Here is a 21,018-nt window from a genome sequence, read left to right on the forward strand (position 1 = left end):
CAAATAAATTATTTAAAAAATCAAACATTGTGATTTCCAGATTTTTTTTTAATTTAGATTATGTCTCTCACAGTGGACATGCACCTAAGATGAAAATTTCAGACCCCCTCCATGATTTCTAAGTGGGAGAACTTGTAAAGTCACACGGTGTTCAAATACTTATTTTCCTCACTGTATTTGCATAATGCATGTAAGTTGGTGGCAAAGTTAGGATTTTTAAAGCCTTACAAATTAAATGTGCTTTTCAAATATCTGGGAGTTGGATTAACAAAGAATAGAAGAGAAGATACGGAGTGGTTTAGGAACCTGAGAGGCTAAATATACACGTGGATTTGATCAGAATTCTGGAAAAGCAAACCCCTTAATGTTTGCCTTTTTTCATCTTCAGTATCCCTGTCATGCTGGATTTATTTTTTTGAAATCCCAATATAATCCTGGATCCAACTATCTGAACTTATTTGTGATGATAGATCAGGCCCAGGACTAAATGTTCTCAGAGTTTTCAAATACAGATGAAAAAAGGAAAATAAATAAAATGAACTGGTAGACCATAATTAAACTACCGCTCGAGAAGTAATAGAATATTTCATTTGGTGACTGACAGGGGACTTCTTAGGAATGTTGTGGAGGATCGCTTTCTCTTTACGCGTGCCAGACCTCCTCAGGAAGGTGAAAGTTGGACATTTCAGTTATGTAACCAGCAGGCATCAGGAACTCAGTCTCGCACCAATCTGAACCAGATGTGGGTTTCCTGCAGCAGCAGCACAACTGAGCCTTTGTTTTTCTGCTGTGACCTGAATAAATGAACTCCGACAGAGGTGCAAAGTTTGTGCCGCTGAATAAAATCAGGTCAGGAGCAAGGATGTGCAAAAAAACAAAACAAAACAAAAAGGTAAAATCTCAGCATAAGATAGGAACAAAAATAAAGTTTTTCAAAATGTATTCATATTAAAGAGAGAAAAAGAAGCGGTGGTACTTTATTGTGCCTGATTAACATACCTTCCCTGCGTAGTGAATGATGCAGAAGTCAGCTTTGTCCTTGAGTTGGCGTGGTTTCTGAAACTTGGAGTGTGTACCCAGCTCCTGCAGGACTTTATCTACAAACGTCTTGTCTGTGGCCTTGGGAAACCAGCACTCCTCATCAAGCAAAGCGAGGATTCCTGGGGGGTTATTCTGAGGAAATTCATTTTGTTAAAAGAAGGATATTGATGAAGAAGACGCACACATGTGGAAAGAGGTCACTGACCGGCCTCTCGATGAGGTCGATGCAGGGCTGCAGGTCGAGGCCGAAGTCGATGAAGCTCCACTCGATGCCCTCCCTCTGGTACTCCTCCTGCTCCAGGATGAACATGGTGTGGTTGAAGAGCTGCTGCAGCTTCTCGTTGGTGTAGTTGATGCACAGCTGCTCGAATGAGTTCAACTGAAAAGACAAATCAGAATTCAAGTTAGTCCTGCCAAACTCTTTCTTTTACACAAAAAAAAATACATCCAAACGTGCAGCTCTAGCAGCAAAAGTGTTTTTATTTTGTGTGGCTGTGTAGACAAAATATGCAAAAAAAAAAACAAAAAAAAAAACTTTTCCTTCCTTGGTTTTCTAAAGCTTAGTCAAACTTATAAAAACCAGCATCCATCAGAGTTTAAACAGGTCTCAGAAAGCTAGACTTCACATAAATAAAGTTTCACATTGTAAGTTTTGAGTTGAGCTATCTAAACAATCTAATTATTTTGCAAACAATGTGTTTTTACTCCCAAAAACTTTACTCTTCTTAGAGTACATACAACAAAAAGTAAACATTTTTCTCTTCTATCACCAGAGTGCAGAATGTGCACATCTAAACTCTCAGAAATTTCTCATCAAAACTGGATGTGAGGGATCTTTTTCATCTGTATCTCCTACATAAAATACTGTAGTCACATAAAATTGATCCATTTGATTTGATTCTACCCCATGCAGTTCAGGGTTTTTTTAATACAACTTACGGGTTTACACTGTGACTGTCTGAGGCCTAATTTCCACTGTGCTTGTCTGCCCATTTAATTAAGAGGCTTGAAAAAAAGAGTTACAGCCATATTTTTATACATCAAAATGTTCAAAGTATTATTGGTCAATATAGAAGAAAACTGATGGATGCTGGGATTTTAAGCAGTAGCTGCATTGGAAACAAAACTCCAGCTACATTGTGCTTTATGGAGAAAGATTCATTACTAATAATGCAGCAGGATCAACACCTCAAATATCTCAAAGCCAGCAATGTCCAGGATGCCAATGAAAGAGGCCCCCTGCCGTTTGGTCCGGTCCAGGGCCTTGTTGATGCGGTGGACCAGCCAGCGGAACAGACGCTCATATGTCGCCTTGGCCAGGGCTTCAACAGCAAAGTCAGCCTAGGTTACAAAACACCACAGATATAAGACACCATTAATAATGCATGACTCGTAGCATTATGAGCACAATTTGGGAATTTAAACCCTGAAATGTAGTTAGACTATAGAGAGTTGAGATTTAGTCTCGGTAAGACATCAGACAGTCTGACAACAAGCAGGACGATCCATCAGCCAGACGGTGCAGGTGACCTGTCCAAACATGTGTTACAAATTTGCAAAATGAAATGGTCTCAACAGAACTACAAAAAGCATGAACTGGAACTTGTGTTCTCATGTTTAACAAGTGAAAGGTTGAAAGCCCATACATTAAGTGTGAGGCAATAAATAATGTGAAGTTTATACTGTTTGGCTACTAATAATAGAAAAGGGTTGATCGTAAAAAAAATAAAATAAAATACATTAAAAAACTGATTTGAAGTTACTTTATCGTACCTTTCTCACACATCTCTTGGATCGTAATATAAAAAATAATATCAGGGTTAACTGGGCCTAAATCATAAAAGTTACACAGAACCTCACCTGTTCTTTGGTCTGTGCCTTTTGCACATAATCTCGTCCTACTTTGATCCGTGGGGTGAGGATAGCTCGGGTGAACTCCATAACGTTCATGCCAAGCAGGTGGCAGAGCTTCTGAGCCGCTGAGAGAAGAGAACAAAGCATGTAACTTATTGTCTGAAAGAAATGTGGACTGTTTATGAGTAAATAGTGTAAAACATTAGGATTCACCATAGCATCTTGTAATTCTAAGGCTTTGTTCAACAGATTTAATTAAAAAGCTTGTGGAAAATGATTTTGCAGATTTAGCAAATTCCCAAAATGGATCAAGCATTTAATTTATCTGATAGTTTTGAGAACAATGTGTTAGAGATCTGGTCTGAAACGGCTAATATATGTGCACATTGCATTTTTACCTGTGTTCTCAGGCATGGAGGCTTGATCAGTGTTCCTCTCCTTTTTGAAGACAACGTTTCCAAATTGCAGCACCGCAGAGACCACCTTCAGCATACCTGGTGAATTCAGGACAAATTTAAATGCAATCACCTCCCAAAAGAATTAGGTAATGCAGAAGAAGAAAATCGACTGAACTGGAAGAGTGCATATTTGGAAGCAGTACTCACAGACGATCTCATCGTGAGAGAATCCCATGATGTGCATGGCGTCCATCGTCTCCTGGAAATTCTCCTTGTCTTGTTGGCCCGGGATGGGAATGTTGCCGTTTGACAAGAAACGGTAGTTGTTAAAACCCTCCAGAAGCAGGTCCGCTAAAAAGAGAAAGGAAATAAAAGTGTTTTTGATAAAGAGTTGTTTTTTTTTAAACAAAGACTACTATTTACCAGTTCTTCTATCGACTAGTCTTTGTCCTTTTAGGTTTTTTTTCTTTTCTTTACGGTATATGTGTTTTGCTGCACGTTTGAACAATTTCAGTGTATACTGTATGTTTTGAAAGGGTTCCAGTACTAATACAACTTTCTGAACAATACAATTAAAACCACTTCAATTTTATTTTTAAATTTTGATTGTTAAAAACAACTATGTGAACCTCATAGTGCCACACCAATTAAACAGTGTCTCATTGACAGTTTGCTTCTATTTAAATGGGGTTTTATTCCTACATTTACAAAAAAAAAAAAGTAAAAAGCAGGTTCAAATGATGGACATGGAGCAATAAACAGACACTGTGCAGTCAGTGAATCAGGATTTGTTTGATATGTTAATCAAGCATCTGAAAGCAAACATTTAAGTAACAGAGGACTCAGGTGACCTTTAGGATGCACTTGTTTCTATTAACGTTGTGTCTTTACATCTCTGTATCTTCTGCAGCATCTTGAAATAATATGCCGATGAGCTAAATCAAACAGACTGTTTTGCACTTGTTCTCATCTAACCCAGCTGTCCTAAACTCAGTCCTTTGCCTTCAGCACATTGCCTAAACATTGCTTTGATTTTTTTTATACTTTTTTTTTTCTTTAGTAAGATCCAGACACTCACTTCGAAGATGCTCTCCAGCTCCTGCCAGCAGGCGGTAGAAAATGTGAAAAGTCCTCTCGTCTTTTGCCTGTCGGATGGCTCTAGACTTCTCCAGAAGATCTGACGCGAAAAGTTAAGGACTGGTTGGAACAACGAAGAAACTCCAAACACAGAAAAATAATTTCAATAAAAACCATGAACAACAGAAACAATGGTATACACATGGTTTACAAAACGAAAAAGCAACTTTATTTTTAAAAAGCACACATACAATGCATACAAACTAGCAGAGGATCAAATCTATGCTGTTTGAACTTTGTCATGACAAATAATCACTTCCTCTATATATTTTCTACTAATTTCTTACCGGTAATAAAAAGAAAACAATAAACGTTCTATTTTATAGCTCAGCATGTTCTGACTTTATGTGGGAAACGTGCAGGATGGCGATTACGTTCGTATGGTGTGGTGAGTTCTAAAACCATCCTGTTGCTCTGTAAACCCAGCGTGCCCTATCATTTAACATTATTTCATGTGCTTAACACTAATTCATCATTCTGTTCTTCATTTAGCCCAAGGAGGATACAGGTTTCAATGTTGGCCCCAACGATGTATCCTGTGACGTCAAAGTTGATTCTGATGAACTTTCCCTGCAGGAAATAACAGAAAAACTTCAGATTAATAAAAAAAAGAATAAGAAACTATATTTGTGCAAATGTGAGGGTACACGTTTGCAGCTGTTTTCCTCTCTTCAGTCTCAGCTTCAGGTTACATAAAAACTTGTGGTTTCTACCAGATGACAAGAGAAGTAAGGAGTAGGATGCCTATATTAGGAAGTGCCAGGTCAACATGTCAAAAAAGAATCTGAGGCATGTCTGTGGTTTCCTGACAGCAAATTGTGTGCAAGTGTGTGAGAATATGTGCACCCATCTGGATGCTGGTATCAGACCCACCTGTGATTAATGTGGACCGGAACACCCCGGTGTTTAATCCTGACTACATGTTTTACTTAGTCACGAAGAAACGCCAAGTGCTCAGAGCGAAGACTGCTGTGATTAGGCTAACCCAAACCTGCATTTTGTGTGCATCAAATTTTACCAAAAATCCACCAATAAACCTTCAAAAGCTTACAATTTTGGTTTTACAGTAGATATGTGCCAGACTAGATAATTTCCTGGCAGAAAACTGTAACTTCCTGCTGGTTTCATGAGTTTGGAATGGCAAGACTTAATTATTAAGCTTAAGAAGTGCAACTAGATCTTTTTTGGACTTTCTGCTAAGCTCACCCAGTAGCTGTGGATTCAAATTCATCCCAAGTTCATATTCAGCTTTTCACTACGATGACATTTAGTCTTTTCCTCTACTTTTTAACCCCTTTTCAGATTCTTTTGACTTAAACTCAAACGGTTCAACTCACAATAATAAAGGAAAAAGTAGGATTTCTAAATAAAACAAGAAAGAAATATCCAAGTCTGTGATAATTGAGGCCCATTATAAGATTTGAAGTTCAAAAACTGAACTGGAGCGGCAACAAAGATTCCCAACATACACAAACTAATCTTGTGGAGGTGAAAAATCTATTCCCTGCCTGGATAATGTTTGGGAATATGTTTAAATCAAGAGAGGTATCATTGGAAAAGAGAATGTAAACTCACAAAGCGAGACGAGTTGTCATTTTTCACTGTCTTGGCATTGCCAAAAGATTCAAGGATGGGGTTGGCTTGCAAGAGCTGCCGTTCCAGTTCCCCCTGTGAAGAAAGACGAGGAGGAAAAACGGTGTTGAAAACATTTTTAAGTCTTGGTGCTATGCAAGGGAATCTTTCATTAATAGCTTTTTCAAACATATTTTTATTTGGTTACTTCAAAACATACTTAAGCAATCGAAGCATAATCAATTAATCATAACAGCAGATAAAAAAGAAGCCATGCCATTTTGTTAAGGTATTTTTCAGACAGTCAGCAATCCTTCACGGTTCTGTTGACTTTTTCTTGAGTCAGCTGCAGACTGAAATTGACCATTTTAAGAGCCAAGACAACCAAACAGTTGGAGAAACCTTGTGAAACAGGAAAGGTGATAAAGTGAGCGTGTTGTTGCCACATGTTGGAATAGAAAAGTTCATATCGACATGTGAGAGCTTTCTTCTGGCCGTCACATTGTAAACATGTAACCTACAGTTTGTTAAAAGTACCCAAAAGACAGTTTGATATGTTCCTTCAGAATCCTAAAACTTGAATTGTTGAATATTAAAGCTCCTAAAATGTTAAATTATTTATTAAATAACACAATTTCATAACAAGAGAATTAATTTTAATAAGCAAAAGTGCATCTGGTGTTTTGATTTTATAGGGGTTTTTTTAAGGGGGGGGGGGGGGTCTTGTTCAGGTCAAGTCCATCAATTCTTGACCTGAATAATCACAAAAAAATGTGATTTCAACAAGGTGAGAAAACAAATAGACATTTTGTGTTGTAAGACTTGGCCCAGCGTGGGTTGGCACAGCCTGGGTTCCAGCCCTGGTTCTGAGTTTTCTGAGTGGACAGTTCGGCCCACTTACAGGTCATTTTTTGGGAACCCAGAGACACGGGGTTGAATGGGGGCTGGAGCCAAAGTTTGACGTAAGCAGACTGCAGGCCATGGATTGGTTCACTGTCTCGGGTTGACTGTAAATAAGCTAGCATTAGCTGGCATTAGCTTTCCTTCCTATGACCTCATGCACTTCTGCCACTGCATGATACAGCTGTATGGCCTCATAGACTCGTGTATATTTCTGCTGCGTTTCATCTAGCAGCAAGCAGCTTTCTCTGGCTCTGTTTTAACTTGTTTTGATGAGAGAAAGAATGATGAACAATCAAGGCTGTGCAGACCTGGGCCGGGTCATCCAGGGCTGGACCAGACCTTACAATTTAAAAATGCCAAAAGTCCAGAACATTTGAATCTGCCTGAACAAACATTTGGATCTTCCATGCATCTATAGCATACAGTACATTATTGCAAAAAATAAGCACACATAAGGTTGTATATATATGTGTGTTTGTACTGTATATAAATATTTAATAAAGGAAATTATTTATGCATTTGTGCAGTTTGCTACGTTTAAATATCTTGATACCATGGATGTGGCCACCATCCGATCAAATAGCTTATATTTTCTTTTTTTATTTTTCCATTTTGGTACTGAATAAATAAATATGATCCATGCTGGCAAAACAAGCCACAATTAGGATGTTTTCAATGTTGATTTATTATTATTATTTTAAATGTCAAAAGTTTCTAAAATGATTCGAGTTTGTTGAAATTTGGTGATTTATCACCTGGCTAGCAACAAGCTAGTTTTGTTTAGTTCCGGTTTGAAAACTCAATATTTATTGATCTGGAGTGATGTCACTGAGAAGTAAATCTCTATATTTAAGAAAGGGAATCTCCAAGCTTCACAATGACACCAAATATTATACGAAGGGATTTCTATGTGCTGTGGCAGCTAGCAGTATATTTTACATAATTTTTTGTTTGTCATTTAACCGTAAGTCACTTTGATAAAAAGGACTACTGCAAAAAATTCATTTTTCCCTTTTCAATATATATTTCAGGCAACAGTATGTTAAATTTTACTTTTATTCAAATTAATTTCTGGTGATGCCACTGGTTCATTTTTACCTAAAAGCAAAAGCTCATCAGAAAACACACTTCCTGCAGCTGGATTCATTAACTTGTTATTTTTGTTTTGTTTGTGTTTGTCTAGTTATATTTCAGGTTTTCTGATGCATATTTTTGTATAAATCATTTTCACAATGATTATCTCACTGAAAGAATTTTTAAAACTTGGGCTACTTCTAGTCTGCTTTGTTCCTTCACCTCTTTCCTCCTCAGTTATCTCCTTTCATTCACTTCTCCTGAACGATTTCCTTGCTCTCCTTCAATCCCTGACCCTACATTCCTCTGGCTTGTGCACAGAGGCAGCTGTAATGCGAAGCAGGAGAAGGCAGCGTTGCGGAGCTCAGTGTGGATGATGCGGTCCAGGCCAGGAAGCGCTGAGCCACTGACATCACTAACTCAGGTACGGAAAAAATTGGCACATTAGCCAGAAATCTCCTCAGACTGTCTGTGCTCAATGACTTTGATTATAGAACTCATAAATAACTCCTCCTGCTTCTGCATTTATTAGGTCTTCAGTTGACGGAGAAACATCAGGAACTGATTTGGAGGAAAAAAAACAGCAACTGGATGAATCTAGCAGAGAAGAGGTAAGTTTGAAGAGATGAATGGAAAATAAAATCACATCAATAGAGTCTGAATGGATTTATTTAAACTACAGACATGCATTTAAAGTGTAAACTCGTAAAAAAAACATGCAGAAATATGACAGATTTTATTTTTTTATTCTTAATTTGCAATAAAAATAACTGTAAAAGTTTTTAAATGAAGCTGAAGGAGAGATGTTTAGTGTGGCTGTGTCTAACAACACGGGCTGCACAGCCATTAGGACTTCATGAACAGCTTTTATTGCAGGTATTTGACATGTGTTTCTGATGAAGCATCTCAGTTTCCAAGTGTTTTAACAGACCCCGACCCAACTGATTAAACTTTTGCGTGATGTTAGCATGAGCCTGCTGGTTTAACGGCAGATTCACTGGGTTTTGAAGTGAGAAGCCAGAGCCAGCACAAACACATACCTCACAACCTCATCGTTTAGATTAGTCAGTCGGCATCGTTATGGAGGCGGCAGAGATTCAAGAGAAGGGCATGCAGATGAACACAAACATCAGAAATGGACCATACACTTAAGTGGGAGATACACTTGCCTGTAGCTTGAATGCATTGGGAGATTCGGGCTGTTTGTTATAGATAAACAAATGAAAGTGTTAAAAACCGAAGCGCTGATGTTGGACACAAGCAACAAGAAATACAACACCAGTATGTACTGGGCCAACACTGGATATACTCTCACAAAAAGACACTCCTTGTGTAAGATGTATATTACAACAATACAAAAGTCTGCTATCAAAACTAAGATGATTGCTTCAGGTTTAATTAGAACAGTAACAAGAATAAAACAATTTACTAGTTTTATATTATGGGAAATATGTGGTTTGCCCTAAGGAAGCAAATTAGACGACAAGACTCACCTAGTATGGGTCATATTGAAATATTGATAACCTTGAGCAAAAATACCACTGTTTCACTGTATTAACAATACTTTAAAGATCTGACCTGGACACCCTGGACAGGTCAAGATCCATCACCAGGCCACATAAAGACAAGTACACAAACACCCGTTCACACTCTCACTCACACCTAGGGACAATTTAGAGTTCCCAATTAGTCTAACATGCATATTTTTGGTCTGTGGGAGGAAAATGGAGTACTCTGAGAAAACCCACATATGCAAACTCCTCCTAGAAAGGTCCCAGCATGGGAGACGATCCTTCAGTCTTCTCGCTAAGTGGCAACAGCATCAACCAATACCACCATACCACCCCAACTTAGTTTTTTTTAAATACAGTACTATGAAATACTATGTTATTTTTTTCTCAAGGTAATCATAGCATCAGTATTTCAAACTAGCCCATGCCTACACATATTCATACAAAGATAGCTGTAAAATTATACTGCAATAAGCTAAACTAGTTAGCAGCTTATGCTGTATGTGTTAACATTAAAACACACAATGAAAGTGGTATCAACAGACATTTTTAACTGCATCAATAACGTAAAAATCAATCGCAAAGATCAATGCATTTTAACTTAAAGGGAGATGCAATTGAGTATGGTAATTTAATATAGGATTTTTTTTAGACTTGAAAATGAGAGCTGGAAAAAGAAGAGACAGTGGGTAAATTGTAAGCAGAGGGGCTCACAGGAATGTTGTGGTCCTTGCGTCCTTTATGCGAAGAGGCAACATGTGCCAGATACTGGATGACCTTTTTTGTGTTCTCAGTCTTGCCAGCTCCTGATTCACCTCTGAAAACAAAAAGTTCAGTCAACAACACGGTGAAAAACAGGTCAGTAAAAAAAAGGAGAGAAATTACAGTAAAACGTTTGTTATTGAAAAGAATAATTATCATTGATTTGTGAGAAATAACCACTTTACAAGATATAAACTATATAAATTGTCCTAATGTTAATAGACAACAGTAAAACCATAACCAAGATCAACCTTAATTAGCCTAATTTTGGTCAGGAGTGATAGGATGACTAGAGTAGTGATGAAAGTGAGTGAAAAGCCATAAGGCTGTATGTTGTTGGTTTTTATATCTATCCATTGTTTGTCAGTGGGTTTTCCTGGAGAATGCTGTGGTCTGTTAAGCCAGTTTCCAAAATTTCCAGGCCCAACTTTTGGGTTTTGTCTAATGATAGCCATGAAAGGCAGGGCCTTCCACAGCTCCCCCAGTCGGGTCCTGGTGCCCAGAAAACATGGTCCAACAGCTAAACCAGGCCAGCAAAAGTACATTGAGCTACATACCTGTGGCTTTACTGTAGCTGGTCATTAGCTTTACTGCACTTAGTTCACTGTGGTTTCACATGCTGCACTAGAATCAGAGGCGAGTCCTCGAATGCAGATTACAAGCGTAAAAATATAGGTCAAATAGGCCCAAATCGAGAAAAAAAAAGTATTTCAACAGAAAAATTACAATTATACAATAACAATGGTGTTGGAATTACTTTCAGAGTTGTTTGAGCAGTAAAAACTTTGACAGCCAATAAAAATGCACAGAGATTGCACCCTGTCCGAGCTACAAGCCTCAGCTCCACATTTTCTTAAAACTGTTCACATTTTTATGGTAAACATGTATAAAAATAAATTATGTGCCCTACTTTATTGAAGTTGCCTGCCTGGTTGGACTACATCTCTTATCTGAGCCAATAATGATGTAACGCTGTTTTTTCTAAAATCCCCCAGTCTAAGCTATAAACAAACACCTAATAAACTTTAATTTAAAACATAAAGTGGCAAATAATTGCACAAAATAAAGAATTAACTATGATGCCAAGCTATTTTTGAGATTCCTATTTTTTATTTCCTTTACAGTTTTTCTCCCTGATGATTAACAGGCTATTGTAACGTAACAGGACACAATCAAAATGTAAAAGGTTAGCTCGTCTTACATAGTGAGACATTCTCACAGCTCTTCTGGTCTTTACCTAATTTTGTAAACTTAAATCCTCCTGGTCGACAACATTCAATAACATACAGTAGTAGCAGATCATTATTTTTCATTTTGAGGCCTGGATACCCCTGGGATGCTTGGCGCCACCGTTTAGGTTCCCTTCATACAGGATAATGACTCTGATACTCTCTCCAAGACTTACACATCCTGTTTTATGAACGTGCTTTCACCACAGCAAATTTGGAAAACGTCCCTTATTTTGAAGGCAATTGTGATGCTGTCATGCTCTTAAGACTCACTAAACAGGTTTTTCTGCTATTTTCTGTGTCCCTGAGAGGCTCTCAGGTGCCGCTCACCTCCCTCAGTTCGCCCACCATGGCATGACTGTTTCAGGATGTAACTAAACGCCATCCCATCAACTCCCACACATCAACTTATATAACTAGAAATGGGATCAGAAGTGGAAGTTGAAGCCGCAAAGGAAAGTTCTCAATAGTAGGCTGGCTGCAGTACAACTTTTAACTCCTGCCCCTCCATGTGGGATATTTTCCAGTCTAAAAACAAAAATACGCTTGCAATAATTTTTTTTCAAATGCTGCTTGCTGTTGATTGCATTTTGTTAAATATTTGTAGTTACAATGAGGTCTTTGAGGCTAAAAGAAAAGTGTTGTGTTGCACGTTGATTGGCAATGTGACAACCTGTTTTGAGTTCAGAGAATGTGTAGGCGAGACTTTTGTATTTATAGCAAAGCCACACATCCCTCATGCACAAACTTTGGCTCCAAAACAATATGGCAGCACACAGTAAATGGACATGTTGACTTCAGTTTTAGACAATTAAAGTTAATGGTGTTGTTTCCTCCATATTTATTCATATTGATGATCTGACCACCCCAGCATGAAGCTACCACCACATGTGGGCATGATGAGTCATAGGCCAGCATGGCCAGTCCTGCTTCTAATTGTAGATGACCAAGCCACAGCACCAGTCCCACGTTCTGGTCATGCAGCTACTACAATGATAAACCACTTGGACCTCTTTACTAAAGTTTTGGGCAGGCTCATAACCCTCCACAATCCATCATGCTCTATCACATGTAATATAGTGTCCACTGTCTTCTTAATACACCCATGACAGTCACACCGAAACATTACTGGTCTTGTGTGAATATTTAGATATTTACTTTGTTAATTGAAACAACTTGTTCTCTGCTGTTTTTCAGGTTCTTGCAGTATTAGACCATTTGTACCAGACACGCATAAAGCTCGACTTTTTGCTAAAGAATTAGATTAGCTCTGTCATGACGAAGGTTTATTTTCTGTTAATAGTGAGGTTATTTGTTGTTGATGTTTTGTTGGGATTTATTGTGTTTAGTATGTTTCTGTTAGATTCCTTTCCATCATCTTATGTTCAGCTCCTCATTACTTGCCTGTCCCTCATTTTCTAATTACCCTCAGCTGCACTCACTCAGTAATTACTTCTTCCTGCATACTTATACTCCCAGACCACCTTTAAGTCATTGTTCTGTCATACTGTTTGCTTTCTTGTGTTGTCAGCTCTTTGGTTTGTTCATGATGCCTTTAGTTAGTTGTGTGCTCCCTGGATTTTGTGTTTTTAGATTCTGCTGACCCATCTATTTTTTGGAATGTTAAAAAGTTTCAGGTTTTTCTCCTAATGTCATGTCTACAGGTCTGCATCCTGGGTACTGAAAGAAATATAGTTCAATGATGCTATAATGAACTACTAAACCTTATAGTCTTTTTGTAATGCTATGCAGTATTTAGCCAGTGTGGACATAAGATTTTCAAACAATGTTTTTAATTTAAAATTCTACTTTCCCAGACACCTCTTTGTCATAAACTAGGATGCATTTTTTTTTTCTGTTTTGTAAAGGTATTTTTGTGAAGAAGAAAAGCAAAACTGTTTAATCATCACCAACAGGGGGTGGAATGTGCAGCAAGCTCTTCACGACAACCTCAAATCCATGCTACACTGAAAGAGTGTGGCACTTAATTACTCTCTGACGTAAAGGATGAAGGCAGGCCACCAAACCACACTCATAACTCCCTCAGTATTTGGCAGAGCCGCTGTGCAGGCCAGCATCCGCAAAAAGCTATTTGTAACTAGTCTTTAAATAAAATGCAGCCGGGTGATGGGAGTTGGGCAACTGACTCATGATGACAGAAACATTGAAATGGGGAAAAAAAGGCTTTACAAAGATAAAAGAAAAAGAAAAAACACACTTGAAAGAAGGAGAAAGAAAAGCAAGAGGCATGATTTTTATCAAATGCTCTTATGAAAACTGTTATGTTCAAGGACAAGACAGGGTTTTTAAGTAACATATACATTTAATTTTCAGACAGTTTCATTTATTAGCCCACTGAGCTGCTATATCACTAGAACCACTTAGGAACAAATGAACAATCTGTCTTAAGGAATGACCTTAATAGAAGAATAGAAGAGAAGAAGAAAGAGAAAGCTAAAGTAAAACTTGTGGTACTTACGTGCAAAGGATTGATTGGTCCTCACGATCTGTTCAAAGAAAAAAGATCAGTCAGCATGTTTCAGAAGTTTTTTCCTCCTGCAATTTAACGATATAACAAAGATGATCTCCACTAGTAAAATAGTTAACACATAATAAAATAAAATGCTATGTGACTATTTTATTTTAAAAATTCACCAGTGATGATTTGCTTGGCAAGGCCACAGCTGCTGATATTTTTCCTAATGACATGTCCATAATATGACTATATTAAACATTAGTTCATGTATAGCAAAGTAACCATAAATGGGTCTGTTGGGAATATATTTGGTACTTATTCCAAAACTTGCCACATCCAGATTACTCTGCTCTGCCATGCTGTGCAGTGACCCCAAAACTGACACCCAAAGTGGTAACCAAAACCTTTAGAGCTTCATCACTGAGGAATTAATCCCAAGTCCAGATGGTAGGTTTGGTTTTACCCTCTAAAGTGGGTGACCTCTCAACTTTGAAAGGCCTCCAGCACTCAACAGTGAACTTTAAAGGTGACATCAAACAAAGAACTGACATGTTTAGGATCTACAAGATCCTTTGGAACATGCAGGACAGTGGCCCACAGTGGCAGACAGTTTCTTACAATGCTACAAACAACCTAATGTTAAAAAAAGTTGTTTATTACACATTTTACACTTTATGCTTGTAGATTGGGGAAATTTGCTTTCTGAAAGTGTTAGCTAAAGCCATTTTCTAAATATTTTGTTACAAAAGACATAATATATTATATATGCGCATGTACTGTACATAAGGGTAAAACTTTTTTTGTCACTAAACTGACTACTTGTGTTGTATTGTTTTAAGTCTCCTTCACACTGGTTAACAATTGCACTGATATGTATAAAAACAGGTTATGGTCTTAAGCGGCATATTAAGACCAAAGTGGGCTCCCCATTATACGTCATGATATGTCGTGGAGGATTTTGAGCATTTCTAGCAAGGTTGTGATGGTTTATTATTGGAGGGTCCTGGGTGTAGTGTTGATTAAAAATGTAGAGCCTGCTTGGTTTGGTTGTTCAGTATTTGAAGCAGGACTGGCCTCTCTGGTCTCCTGCCTAGGCTTTGGCTCCGATTCTAACAAGGTCATGGGAACAACTCAGTACAGACTGTGGGCAATGATTTTTGAATAATCTTTGATTATTCAAAATAAATGAATAATTACCAAGCAATTTCAAAAAGGTTTTTGCTTGAAACAGCCATCTTTAGTGCAGACATGATACCTACAGCGGTAGCTTCCTGCTAGCATAGTGTAAGCAGTACATGGTTGGTGAAGATGCAAAAGGGCACTCTGGGTGCACTGAATAAAGCAGCTAAAAAACAATTTGGCGTCTACCAAGAGTGCAGCTGCATTTGTGCTTGCCTTTCACTAAAGGATGTTTTCCAAATTCCAGCCATGTTCTAATAGGTCATGAAGTGTAAAGGGGCACTGCATGGGAACATATATGGATCCAAAATAGAGGCGAAAGCTCATCAGACACTTCCAGTAAAAAATGTAGTGTTTTTCAAACAGTGTTGCCAGGTCTCACGATAGAAACAAGCAACCAGCTCTATGAAAACAAGCCAAAAAATAAGCACAACTGGCAACCCACCACATTGTGTAAAACAGATGCAGTTTTTAAACTGTATAAACATACATTTATTATGGCATTACATATAAACAACAGCAAAATTACACTAAATGCTTTGAATAACATACTTTTAAGCTTTGATTAAAAAAAAAGCATTTTGCGTATGTAATTTTTCTACATATTTTTAGAAACAAAACATCCTGACATCTGAGTGTGAGTGAAGCCCCCTAGTGGTCAGCCACAGTATGAGTGTTTGTTTGGGTGGGCGCCTGTCGCCTCGCCAGGTTGGGCGGGAGCGATAAACAGGAAATGGGGACGTGGAAGGGACAAACTACCTACTACCACTCGTCTTTTGCTTTATTGTGCGGAGCTGGGACATAATCAACTAGTTTCACTCGGAAAGAAAATCACGCCCAAATAAGCAACTTCATGTTCAGAACAAGCCCCAAAAAAACGCAACCTGCGACTCACAAGATTTGAAAGCGACTTTAGAAAAATACAAGCCCAAAGTCACTTATAATAGGTGGACTTGGAAACACTGTTTTCAAACCGTTTTGAATGGTTCTTACTGTTTTTAATGTTTATCCATTAACTTTCCATACTTAAATATTGCATGGTTGAAACATATATTATGGATTGTAAAATCTTTAACCTATTTGAATTAAATAAACAACAAAAGACGTTTTTCACCAGGCTTGAACCAAATTGTTACACAACAAAACCAAGGCCAATATGCTTCATTTTTAAAGAAAACACCCCATCTGTGCCAACTAAAAACACTTTTGCATGTTTCTTTTCCCAAAAGTTTGGGAAATTTGACTAACATAGAACCAACAATGAAACCCGTTTTTCTATAAATGTAGTTTACATAATTATTTTTTTTATTTACAGTTAAATGAGGAGCAAGTAGCTGTTTTCTATAAGTGCAATATTCAACCACGTTAAGTGAAAAGTGACGCGCAACATCAATACATTTTTCTTAAATAGTAAAAATGACCTCACCACGTGCGTCAACGTATGCCAGAAGCTAAACACATGTGGGCTATTCATTACAAATACCTTGCTACTTACACATTAGGGTATCAGCACACATATCCAAACACACCTGAGATGACAGGCTTAGAGTTGAGGTAAAAACATGTTCTTTAAAAAAGCTGCTTTGTCTAAAAGGGTTCATGTAAAAGGCTGGGTACAGAAAATGACCTCACGCCTTGTTGATTTGGGTCAGTTTTCACAGATGGCTCAGACGGCCTTCAGGTGCTATCTTTCACCAAATAAATTACCTTTTGTTCAGGTGTCAGTGTTCACTGTGAAGCTGTAGACAACTACCGGTACATTTGCTTGGGTGTGTGTATCTAAGGGTTTTTTTGGTTTGTTTGTTTTTAGACTCATATTAAAGTTATTGTGAATGCAGATGGTGTCTAGCATCTACACAAAATCAGAAGTAAAAAATGTGCTAAATATGGATAACAGTGTGAATAATGCATGAGCTGCTCATTTCAAATGTTCCTTTCTTGTTTGATGAAGAGGCTTCTTTGTATAAAAATGTTTGATTACTTTTCCTGTTTCATGTTTGAGAGCCAGATCTACACAGACCTGATGCTTATCAGACAAAGCTAGAACTGTCACAAAACCACAAGTCCCATCAGACAACAGCATGAAACAATAAGTAACCACCGATGAAGAATAAAATCAAACACGCACTCACTATACAGCTTAAAGCATCATCAGCTCAGATTAACAGGATTAAACAGAGTTTGATGAGTGACCTCCTGCTTGTTCTTCTGACATCACCACATATCTACAATCTTAAAAGGATGACAAGAAAAACTGGTAAAAAGCAATGTGTCATGATCACCCTTACCAATCTGCATAACACTACTAGTACTAAAGACCTAGCATTCTAGAAATAAATGTATATTGCCTGCCTACTGTCATGTCAGTTTTAAATTGAGCTCATTTCATGTTGAGAAATGACAATTGTCATTTTGATCAAACCTTAAAAAAAGGTTGTGTGTGATCTCACATTCAGGGGATGCTGAAATAACTTAAATTACATGGTTATTGTGACCACTGATATTTAATGGCAGTGATGTTAATATAATTTGTAGTTTGATATTTGATTTTTGCTACAAACAATCACAAAACTGGATTAAAATAAAGTTTTTGAGAGTGTGCTGTCGTGCTTCGAAAGTGCCGCAGCTCCTAAAATTCACAGCAATGTAAAGGTTTGTAACCTTTACACGAAGCTCCATCAAATTCCATAACTCCACTTTAAAATATCAGAACAACTGCTTAGACAGTTTTTAATGTTTTGAAATGCTCAGCTGTAAATAGTTTCGAGGTGGATTGGTTTAATTAAAAAAAAAAAAAAAGTTGATTGAAACTTTCTGATCATTCATTCATGTGGTTGTGATTAAGAGTTCTGAATCAGCACAGTAACTAACTGCTGGATCATATTCATCCATGATGCCATGTTGGCAAAGCTTGGGTGAACTAATCAAACTGTGCATGCTCTGCCTTTCCAGTAGCTCATTACTGCCTCACTAAATCTTCCCCCCCTTTTGTGTTTCACCTTTCCCTCAGTTGCTCTCATTTCCTCTTTTGTCCCACACGCATGGTGCAAAGAAAGATTACTCACAACTGCAGCTCCTCCAGGAGGGATGAGAACTGTTGTTTTTCTGTCTGTGTGTGCTACAGATGTTTTTAATTGAATCACATCATCATGGCTTTTAGCCGCTTTAGTAATGTCTTCCATAAATCACAGCCAGTCTGTAAGGTAGTTAAAGATCAGAGTTGGATAAGATTTTTTTAATACGTTGTATACACAACTTCAAGTTCTTCAGATTTAAAAAATGCTACAGTGACTGTCACAGTTGTGAAATGTTTCACTTGTAGTCTATTTAATGCAACCGTTACAGAATCAGTGTGTTTCAGTTTATGTAACAGCTGCTATTTGCAGATTTATATACAGGGAAACATCGGTTGCTGTGAACCCTGATAACAGAAGCTGGAAATACATTTAAAACCCTTGTGCCCTGCATTCAGTCATGTTCTTCTTGTCATGTGTCATGGACAAACACAGCCAACGTGCAATTATCTTCATCTTTACGCTTCTGTGATCCAGAATGGCACTGTTCTGAATATTTAGATTCCATTTTCTGCAAATAATTTGGCTTCCATGAGGATTAAACAAACCTTCATTCTTTAAATTCCAGCGCACCGCCCTTCTCTACCTCTCCACAAAAGCCCCAAACATTATTAACCCCCTTTTATCAACCTCATTGTACATGGTGCCAGGAGGGGGCCGCTAGTTCTGGGGGTTTTTTTTTATGCATTTGTACATTATTTAACTCTGCCTGGATAGAGTTCTCTGTTCACAGTAAACATGAACATTTTAATTTAAGAAAAGGCCGGCCAACTGTATTCTCACTCAGTTTGATTTTCGTTCTAAGTGACACACAGCATCATTTGTGGGAGGCACTTCTTGTAAAAGAATGAACTGTAACACAAGAATCTGGTCATAGCAAATGTTAATTGCATATGAATTGTTTTAAATGTGCTAATTTTCCTATTTTGTTGTTAAATACCAAGTCGATACGGGTCTTAAAATTCCCAGCAGCCTTGAATCATTCACTCAGAGCAGAGCATGATTTTTAATTTGAACTTCTGGCCAAATATATTTAAGGTTTCCTAACCACAGTCACCAAAAGCCTTCACCACATCTCTGAAACCAGACCTTAATCTGCTAATTAGTTCTTCATGCATGGCCTACCATTGCATCTTTTTACCCTCAATGGTCCTCAGCAACATGGCTTTAGTCCAAAGTCCAAACAACACATTTTAAATATAGCAATTTTTTATCTATGCAAACTCTTGTTTCAGCTGTGTTAATGTGAATTAGTGAGCTCAAATAGTTAATTTACACCTAATTTATGCACTTTTGCCTCCTACCTTGTGAACTGAGCGGTCAATAAACATTACAGCCTGAGTCTGAGTTTACTTTGCTGTGAAACAAAATAAGCATATTTGCACTAAATGTACATACTGTCCCCTTTATCCTTTATTTAATTTCCTCTAAGTTTATTATACTTGATGTCTGTACGCAGTGAGCACTTGAAACAAAAATCATATTTCTTGTTTGTGCACACAAACTTGGCCAACAGTGATTCTAAGTCTGAACACTTCATCAAGAGAGAAAGCTTCATCATCAAATAGAAGCAGTTTTAACATAAAGTTAAATGCAAATTTTATACCAAAAGAAGTTGGTCTAAGACTGCAACTTTCTGCTTTTTGGACCATTACAATTGAATAACTTGTTTTCCACCATGACGCTCAAACTCTTAGAATTTGCTTTAAAAAAGACGAAGTCGTAAAACACAACAGCACACAGTTAAAATCCCAGCGTCATGGCAACCACTTCACACACATGAGAAATCCTGAGCAAAAGTCAGTGGGCTGCTCTTACATAAACTGCTATTTGTGGAAAAGATAACCCGGATCCATCCACAAACACACACATTTATGCACACTCAACTCTCTACGCCCAGTGTAAAATGGTGATTGTATCAGTGAAAGAGTGAAATAAAAACCACCCGGAGTTCTCATGAAGGCCAAGAGCAGATGTAGAACAGAGTCCAGAGCTACTTAAAGCCAGATGAACAAAACACTGCGTGTGTGTGTGTGTGTGTGTGTGTGTGTGTGTGTGACGTAGAGCTCATTCACATTCCCAGACAGTGGAAGTAGTGATCTGGGAAGTGTCAAAGTCAGTGGATACCTGCTGAGTTGTGATAAGACTCATGAATATTGCAGCAACTAAGTGAATAAAAGCAGTTACATTACATTATGCACACGTGGTCTAATGAAGTGAAAACTAGACAAGGTTTTGTTTAAAGTCTGGGACCTTAAAGGTACTCTCACACTGCTTCTTACTTTGCCTCCTATGATGGTGCATTTTAAATAAATTATGTGGGTCAAAACTTGAAGAAATTAAAGTCCTAGAATTCCTAGAAAGAATGCATATTGTCCACAGCTTTTTATGCCAGAGTTTAAACTTAGATAATTTTTTTGAGAAATGATAGATTTGTAGCCATTTTGGTCAAACCTTAAAAATAAAGTTAAGCGCAATCTCATGCAATCTTATATCGCTCTTAAGACAACGCTCAGCTACTACTACTTCGAACATTATTAGTTGTAGATGTACATTTTGTTCTCTTTGGGTGGAGGGTGACGTTCTGCCTCAAGTGGAGGAGTTAAGTATCTCTGGGTTTGGTTCACGAGTGAGTGAAGTGAGGGAACCTCTCCACAGACACATGGTTCAACACAGGAGAGCAGCTCTTTAAGCCGACTCAGCAGTCCACCTACACCTCAAGGATAAGGGATACTTTTGAAGACCAAACTTTTCATATTTTAGACAGAGAAGACAGATAGTTTGGAGTTGGGGGGGGGGGGGGGGGGG

General features: G+C 37.8%; 1 protein-coding gene across 1 annotated transcript in view; it reads right to left on the reverse strand.

Moving 5' to 3' along the window:
• The window catches only part of LOC119421551 (myosin-10), a 77,119-nt gene that overhangs the window by 31,407 nt on the left and 24,694 nt on the right, over positions 1 to 21,018 (reverse strand). The window contains exons 4-14 of the mRNA XM_037688895.1: positions 13,961 to 13,988; positions 10,205 to 10,307; positions 6,006 to 6,098; positions 4,937 to 5,000; positions 4,372 to 4,470; positions 3,501 to 3,644; positions 3,294 to 3,389; positions 2,902 to 3,020; positions 2,230 to 2,382; positions 1,247 to 1,420; positions 1,000 to 1,173 (exon numbers count right to left, since the gene is read on the reverse strand). Of these exons, the coding sequence (XP_037544823.1) occupies positions 1,000 to 1,173; positions 1,247 to 1,420; positions 2,230 to 2,382; positions 2,902 to 3,020; positions 3,294 to 3,389; positions 3,501 to 3,644; positions 4,372 to 4,470; positions 4,937 to 5,000; positions 6,006 to 6,098; positions 10,205 to 10,307; positions 13,961 to 13,988 (1,247 nt within the window). The remainder of the gene's footprint in view (positions 1 to 999; positions 1,174 to 1,246; positions 1,421 to 2,229; positions 2,383 to 2,901; positions 3,021 to 3,293; positions 3,390 to 3,500; positions 3,645 to 4,371; positions 4,471 to 4,936; positions 5,001 to 6,005; positions 6,099 to 10,204; positions 10,308 to 13,960; positions 13,989 to 21,018) is intronic.

Source organism: Nematolebias whitei, chromosome 15 (assembly GCF_014905685.2).
Source record: "Nematolebias whitei isolate Nwh7 chromosome 15, NemWhi1, whole genome shotgun sequence".
Lineage (NCBI taxonomy): Eukaryota > Metazoa > Chordata > Actinopteri > Cyprinodontiformes > Rivulidae > Nematolebias > Nematolebias whitei.